The following is an 8,508-nucleotide window of genomic DNA, read 5'->3' as shown; positions in this document are numbered from 1 at the left end:
GTGTCGTGGGCTAAGGACTCGATCAAGTACTACGAGATCGGCAATCCTGTGCTGTGGTGGGCATCGTCATTCACGTGTCTGCTGTTCCCGCTGCAGCTGCTGTACTGGTTTGTGCGGCGGCAGCGGCATATCCAGGACTGGAGCGACCCAGCCGAGTATGCGGCGTTCTGGGACACGGGCAAGCTGCTGTGGGGCGGCTGGGCGCTGCACTACCTGCCGTTCTTCCTGATGGGCCGCGTCACGTATCTGCACCACTACCTGCCAGCGCTGTACTTTGCGTTGCTGCTGCTGGCGTTCGAGATCCAGTGCTTTGCCAGGTGGTTCCTGCCCAAGCCGCTGCATCTGGCGGCGGTGCTGGCTGGGATCGGCGTGGCCGCGGGCGTGTTTGTGCTGTTTTCGCCCTTCACCTTTGGCTGGGACAAGCCGGCCAAGGACCTGGCGTACCTGCAATGGTTGCCGACGTGGAATGTGTACGAGGACAGGCACCTTCTCTAAGCACCATTGGGATTTTTCCTACTGCCCAGCATTTTCAAGAGTCCTGGCTTCATCCCCAATCAACTTTTGTCAATGTCAAGGAAGAAAAATGTGCGGGGTCGCGGCAATGATATCTGCTACTGCAGCCGATACGGCATTGCGGGTGGAAAGGGCAGTTGCGTGCTGGTTTGGCGGAGTCTAACTTCTTGCGTGCCGACCGCCGCTGGCAGGACAGTGGGTTGAGTGGTTCCAGCATGACGATGGGGGCCAAAACTGGTAGTGATACGTAGTGTGCCAGCTGTGCAACTCGACGCCATCCTTTTCTCCTCAACCTCTTCCTCTACCTTCGCACCTATTTTTATTCTCATTCCCGCCGCGCTATTCTATTCTAGTTTACAGATTAAGGAATTTTTTAACGAAATGAGTCTGTTCCAGGAGAAACCTCGCAAGGCATCTCCGACGCAGGGCAAGAAGAAACCTTCGCGCGAGGCATCGGGCAGCCCTGCAAAGTCGGCGCTGTTTGCTTCTGACGACGAGGGCGACGGCACCGACGTCGATGAAGCGGCGCCGATGGCCAGCAAGACCGGCGGTAAGGCAAGGGCCGTTGGCAGTGGGCAGCACGACCAGTGGTGGCAGCGCAACCAGGAGCTGCTGAACCCGGTGGTGCTGACGATTCTGTCGGCGATGACGCGGTTCTACCGGATCGGAAAAAGCAACTTTGTGGTGTGGGACGAGGCACATTTCGGCAAGTTTGGCGCGCACTACGTCAACCACACATTCTACCACGACGTTCATCCGCCGCTGGCAAAGATGCTGGTGGGGCTGTCGGAGATTCTGACGGGCTTCGACGGGTCGTTTAGGTTCCCGTCGGGCGAGACGTACCCGGAGAACGTCAACTACAGGTTCCTGCGCATCTTCAATGCCAGCTTCGGCGTGCCATTGGCGCCGTTTGCATACGTGACGCTGCGCAACCTCGGGTGCTCGATGAACGCGGCGTTGCTGGGCGGACTGCTGGTCTGCTTTGACAATGCGCTGTGCACTATCAGCCGGTTCATTCTTCTGGACGCCATGCTGCTGTGCTTCACGGCCATGAGCGCCATGTGTCTGTCGGGCGTCTACAAGCACCGCAAGCAGCCGTTTACCGTGCCCTGGTACAAGTGGATGTTCATGACCGGCGTGTCGCTGGGCCTGGTCACTAGCTCAAAGTGGGTCGGGTTCTTTGCCGTGGCGCTAGTCGGGCTGTATACGGTCTACGAGCTGTACGATTTGCTGGAGCTTCCGGAGACCCGGCCCAGCAACTATCTGATGCACTGGCTTGTGCGCGGCGCCGCTCTGATCGTGATCCCAGTGTCCATCTACCTGGCCTGCTTCAAGGTGCATTTTGCGCTGCTGTACAAGTCGGGCCCAGGCGATGCCGAGATGGACTCGCTGTTCCAGGCGAACCTGCAGGGCACCAACCTGCAGAACCAGCCGCTAGACGTTGCGTTTGGCTCCAAGGTGACGATCAAGAATGCGCTGCAGGGCGTCGGTCTGCTGCATTCGCACGTGGACCAGTACCCGGGCGGCTCGCAGCAGCAGCAGATCACCTGCTACAGCCACAAGGACTCGAACAATGACTGGATCCTGAAAAAGGTGCACGGTCAGACCTACGGCAACACCAGCGAGACCGTCGAGTTCATCAAGAACGGCGACATCGTGCGGCTGGTGCATGAGCGCACGACGCGCAACCTGCACTCGCACCAGGTCAAGGCCCACGTGGCGAAGCGCGAGTGGGAGGTGACCGGCTACGGCATGGATAGCAAGTGGAACGATCCGAACGACCACTGGCGCGTCGAGGTGGTGCAGGATCTGTCGCACAGCAACCCGAACAAGCACCTGCGCACACTGGCGTCGCGGTTCCGTCTGCGCCACGTGCAGCAGGGCTGTCTCTTGCGTGCTTCGGGCAAGTCGCTGCCGCAGTGGGGGTGGAAGCAGGCCGAGATTGTGTGTGACCGCAGCGGCAAAATCGACGACAACTCGATCTGGAACATCGAGAACCATGTCAACCCGCTGCTGCCCAATGCCCGGCCCGGCGAACTGCGCAGCTCGTTCCTGCGCGACTTTGTGCGGCTCAACAAGGCCATGGCGCGCACCAACAATGCCTTGCTGCCGGACCCCGACAAGTTCGACTCGCTGACGTCGGCGCCCTACGAGTGGCCCATCATGCGCCTGGGTCTGCGCATGTGCGGGTGGAACGACAACCGCGTCAAGTTCTGGCTCACTGGAAACCCGGTCGTCTGGTGGCTCAGTTCCCTGGCCGTCTTTATCGCCGGCCCCATCCAGATCCTGTACTTCGCCATCCGCAGCCAGCGCGGAATCGACGACTTCAACGGCAACCCCGGCGCGCTTGAGAACTACGCGCTGGTGTCGGCCATTCTGTGGGGCGGCTGGGCTTTGCATTACCTGCCGTTCTTCATCATGGGCAGAGTCACCTATCTGCACCACTACTTCCCAGCCGTGTACTTTGCCGCCATGTACCTGGCCTTCTTGCTCGAGTGGAACGCCGCCCGCCTCTCGGGCTCTGTGACCTCGCGTATGAACAAGACCGTGCTGGCCGTGCTTGGACTCGCCGCCATTGCCAACTTTATGTTCTTTGCTCCGTTCACCTTCGGCTTCGACTACCCGGCCAAGGAGCTGGCGAACCGCAAGTGGATCTCTACCTGGAACATTTACGACGGCCACGACTAGAACTCCTTGCATGTTTCACATGAATGCTACCCTGTCCGACATCATATCATGCCGATTATTTTTGGGAAACTGAAAAAACGATAAATTCAACCAAAATATACAGAAAGAAATGTCGCAGGTGGGGCTATTGCTCAAATCGCCCTGGCGCACGAGCTGCACGCGCCCTTGATCATCTTGCGCCCGAACGGCACATAGCTCGCCGAGTACCACGCCAGCGCGCAGAACTGGCAGATCGCCATCACCAGACACAGCACCGGGATGCCCCACGCAAACGCTACCACAAACGTCAGCACCAGCAGCACAATATACACGATGAACGCCGTCAGCCGCACCGGCTGCGTTGCCATCTTCAGCTGCCGCTTAAACCCAATCAGGAACCCCATCCCGAACAAAGATATCACGTTGCCCAGCGAATAGCACACCGCAAACCCCGCCATGTTGCTCGAGAATATAAGCACCGTGCCCAGCACACTGAGCACCAGCCCGATTACAAAGCACGCCCCAAACGCCATGTACCGCTCCGAGCGCGAGAGCTTGAATAGCCCTGGGTCGTCGCTCATCGGGTCCTCCACGCCGAACCGGCTGCCGGCCTGCTGTACGTTGAATGGCAAGGACATCTGTGAGATTCGCTGAAGTTAATTTCAAAAAGAAGAAAAATGAAATGCAAGTTGTATGGCAGTGGGAAAAGAAAAAGAACAGTCGCGGTTGCGCCAAGCACGGTTGCTAGAAATAGTACGCTCTAAAGAAACTCCTTTGCAGCGATTTGATTAGCGCGTCCACCCCTTTAAGCCAAGGATCATCATGTAGAAATTGGAAAATGGCTAGGCTACCAGTATAATCTGCAAATAGAGAAAAAAATTACAGGCTGCTGCTCTTCATGGCTGCGCACAGCGACTCTTGGTACAGCTTGTCCCTGATGGCATTGGCCACGCCCTTCAGCTCCTCCATCGGCAGGTAGTTCTTGGGCCAGCCGACCCGCAGGCCCTGGCGCGGCTTGGGCTTCGGCACCAGGTGATAGTGGACATGCGACACCTGCTGGTAAATAAGCGACCCGTTGCGCTGCAGGATGTCGTAGCTTTCAAGCCCCATCGCCAGTGCGATTCTCTTCGCCACCAGCATCACGTCCATGAGGTACATGTCCGGCAGCTCGTGCATGCGGTCGGCATGGTGCTTGGGCACAATCTGGATGTGGCCCTCGGACAGCGGGTGGATGTCGAGGAATGACGTCGTCAGAGTGGTTTCGAGGATCTTGCATGACTGCGTCTCGCCCTTGATGATGTCACAGAACGTGCAGTCGGCGTGGAACGGCGAAGGAGGAAGAGAAACAAGCATTCTTAGTTATAGAGAAAAGCGGTGAGGAGGAAAAGTGTGGATGGCAAACAGAAGGGCGACGATGGGTCGGCTTTTTATGTTGTAGCCACAGGCTAAACCAAGGCTGCGGATTATTTTCTCCCTAATCTGGCTGCGCAAAAAATCATAATTGTCAGTGAAGGTGTGAGCCACAATTTGTACCCATGTATTTTCTCTGCACGATGGCGTCGGCGTGGTTCAACTTGCAGCGCCAGCTTGAGCGCCAGAGCGGCTTCGGCCATTCCAGTGGCATGGGCAGCTTGCCGTCGGCGCGGCAGGCAGGTACCCCGGCTTCATGGCTCGGCCAGCAAAGGGTTACCCTTGATATGCAGCTGACTGGCGCTTAGCTTTGTTTTGTTTCTTTTAGTTTCTCTGCTGCAATCCATGTTTTCCACATTGAACGTGCATCTTCCAAGCATCTACACCATGTGCATCATCACCATGGAGACCACCGTATGCCTCAGACATGTACATGCTGCTATGCATGTTTACTCACGGCGTGCATACGATCACCACCGCCTTTCCATGGCCAGGAATGCTGTTATTTGAAAGAAACAAGAAGAAAAAGTAAAGTGGATGGGTGGAAGACTAGTGGTGCCTGGGCACCTTGTGATGGGGGACATGCTGCTCAGTAGAAGACCCGCTAGCATCGGGGTGGTCAGACAGTCTGCGCTTCTCACGAGCCAGCGTCTGGTTGCCGTGCTGGTCAACCATCGTCTGCGCACTTCCGTCCCTCAGCCTGAGGAGCTCCTTCATGATCGGATCGGTGTCTTCGCCGCTGTAAACAAAGGAAATAAACTCGAGGCGATATCCAAGCAGATCCTCTACGATGATGCCGCAGTCGAGAACCTTGGGAATCAGACAGGCGCTCTGTGCATCCTCAATACCGCCAATGGTGCCCCATGTGCGACTAGACTTGGGATACCAGGAAAGTAGGATCAGCTTCTTGATTCTGCCCACGTTTGAGATAATGAGTGTGTTCAACGGCCCGAAGATGGTGGTGTCACCAGGCTTGTGACGCGGGAACCGGAGGAAGTAGTCTTGTGGTGAGTTGGGAAAAGAAATCAGAGTATCAATATCCACCGGCTGCGCATAGCGAGATGCAAAATTGGAGTTAGTATCTACTGGCGCACGATGAGTGAGTCTCATACTTGACATTTCATCATACCAGTTGCAGAACCTCCCAAAGTGCTCTGTCTGTAGAAGGTGAAACGCCAGTGGTGTAATCAGGCTGATGAGCGTGTCCTTGTTGGTATCCACGAGCGAGCCAAGCACAGTGCGCAGGAGTCTGCCACGAGTAAAGACATACAGAGTGGCATTGAAGTCGTCGTCGATGTACAGTGCTGGGATAAACGCGCGAGTAAATTGGACTGCCCACATACCGCGCACACAGGCACACATCTTCTCCATATCCTTGCCCTCGCTGGAGTTGTTGATTAGACCATGTCCTGAAATAACCACTACCATGTAGATATCGGGCAGTGTAAGCATGAAGCGACGATTTTCATCCACACTGGCCCGGTCAGGGTAGCCGACAAGGAGACCAGGCATCAGCTCAGTGTCGAAGATGGAGCGCCAGTCGTGGTTGACGATGTCAAAAGGTAACACACCTGGAGCTAGCTCGTCCATGACCAAGTGGAGGTACCTGTCAATGAAGCGCACGAGTTCACGTCTGGTGCCTGTGTCAGATGCAAACCACATGCCCTTGAGGACGTCCCTGGCACAAATCTTGTCGGCAAGCTTGGCTATAGCAGTGCCATGCGATGCCTGAAACTCGCGAAACTTCTCCAGGAGGCCAAGGGAATCAAACATGCTTTGAAGGTCCACATCCACCGTTGCGTTGCGCACATCTGACTCCCACTGGCTTTTCATTTCAGACGTTGGTTTCTTGCCGATTTCGGTGACAAGAAGACTGGGCTTTGGCCTATTCAGCCTAACTGGCGAAACATTCTCTTCGTCTGTCAGATATGGATCGCGCCAAGGATCATCTTGCATGGCAATATAATCGTCGCTTAGTGTCATTGCAAAAGTAGTAGAGTAATGAAGAATCGCTGTGAGCTAGGTCTGGTGAGAAGAAAAGCGCCTTTGCTGCTGCGCAACAAACGGCCAGCCTTTATATGCTGTAAATAAAATTGCTGAAATGCTCCAAAACTGGCTGCGCCATCAAAGCACCAAATTGGCTGATTCGGTTTAGTGCTGCAATCAATTCAAGCAACGAACCATGCTGCTTCTTGCTACATGTCAAGGGAGTACCAAGGAAGCAAGGATGTCATCAGTTTGAAACTGAGCAGGTGTAGTTTGCCGTTGGGTGTAGCATGGGACGCTACCTAGCATCATCATACTTTTACGACTTAAACCACCATACAAATATCCATGGAGGTAGCCGAAACCCACGGAATAAGATGAATTATTGTTTTGCTAGTGGCAATAACGAGATGTCTCCATAGACATTGCTGACGATGCCGGCTTAACAAGGTGTGTATGGTCGTACTATGCTTGATACTTACGCCATTTTCTGCTTCAAAAGGTGTCTGTTAACTTGGGGAATGAGTGGTTATCGAATATATGGAACAAAATAACTTCTCCAAAAAATGACTGAGGGGAAGAAGGAAAGCTGGTTTTCTGCCTGGGTCTTTGTGCACATGCGTTTCAGCATTGTCCATGGCGCCGCATGGGGATTCCTGATCCCGAATGTAAACACCAGTGATTCCATCACCTCTCACACGTTGATGAGTTTAGTTTAGATCTATCCTTACTGGAATACCTCAACCTTGTTCTACTTTTTGATCCTGTAGACGGATTCCTTATAAACGTATCCCTCCATCTATTCTACTCTTCCTTCTACACACATACCAAACGAGCACCTCGCAGAGTTTATAGAACACACCGTTGCATTTTCAACAACCCTAAGGCTACCAGAATCCTCATGGCGGATACTATTCGACCATCGACACCGGTTTACGTTACTCCCTTTCGACAGAATGATGGGCGGCATCATGAGACCCGGCGCATTCCACTAGCAGAGGATGCGTCCCGTACGTATGGAGCGATGGACATTAGGGATTTGTTCGAAGAGATTGGTTATGAGCAACAGTTTTCAGCATTCGAACATAATCACGCAGAGCTCATTGATAATATTACGCGATTCATTTCCAATGAGGATTTTTCCCTCATGAATGGGCAACTACCTTTCGTGGACGCAGTCGCCGCCAGATTTCAGAGAGGCAAGTTGCTGCTTGTTTTCTGAGGTTGCTACGACTTTTGAATGAAGACGGCTTTGATGTGCCTGCAAATCCAGCCGTGGAGACACCTCCCGAATACCCCAGAAATGACCAGTCTCCTGAGGCTACTGCTGCCTGGGCCGATTATCATGCCAGAGTTGAGCGTAGAGATGAGACTATCGGACGTCTTCAAGAACTGAGAGCGTTGCTTCCAGATATCACTGCTGGCCTGCAACAGCTTTTACCGGACGGACGGTACGTGGTAGAGGATCACCAAGATCATGCTGTCCATGGTTCACCGCTCAAACCAGACCTGGTTGTGTTGGACAGTCCGCCTCGCGGCGAGGGGCAGAGCATGCAATATCGGACATGGCTGAATATCTATTTTACAGCGGAAGTTAAGCGAGGGGTAATTGGGACTGCAAAATCCACGTCTGGAGGGCCAGATAACGACGATTTTAAGCAAGTATGTGAGTACAGATATGTTGTACTTGATAAGCAGCCAGCACGCAGATTCGCAGCAGATCTTCTTGTCCATTGGGATCAGATCGATCTCATCTTATTTCTGCCAAGACGGGTTGCTCGTGCTGATATTGGGCATTGGACGCATTATCCAAGGGGTATGCTGGCTCGAACAATCTGTATCCTTACATTCATCCTATCATGGGAGTTCCGTGAGCGTTGCTTCTTCATGCCTACAACCAGCCTAACAACTGGTTTTCGTCTTACTCGCCAT

General features: G+C 54.0%; 1 protein-coding gene across 1 annotated transcript; it reads left to right on the top strand.

Moving 5' to 3' along the window:
- Nucleotides 1-7,384: 7,384 nt before the first annotated feature.
- On the top strand, nucleotides 7,385-8,392 carry DL89DRAFT_310278 (uncharacterized protein; the record flags this gene model as incomplete). The annotated part of the gene is made up of 3 exons (XM_040890960.1): nucleotides 7,385-7,779; nucleotides 7,800-8,242; nucleotides 8,279-8,392. Coding segments are annotated over 3 exons (952 nt in total), but the record flags the coding sequence as incomplete, so codon positions are not given.
- Nucleotides 8,393-8,508: the final 116 nt, after the last annotated feature.

The sequence above is a fragment of the Linderina pennispora genome (genome assembly GCF_002104995.1).
Source record: "Linderina pennispora strain ATCC 12442 chromosome Unknown DL89scaffold_211, whole genome shotgun sequence".
Taxonomy (NCBI): domain Eukaryota; kingdom Fungi; phylum Kickxellomycota; class Kickxellomycetes; order Kickxellales; family Kickxellaceae; genus Linderina; species Linderina pennispora.
This window is presented reverse-complemented; position numbering and strand designations above follow the sequence as displayed.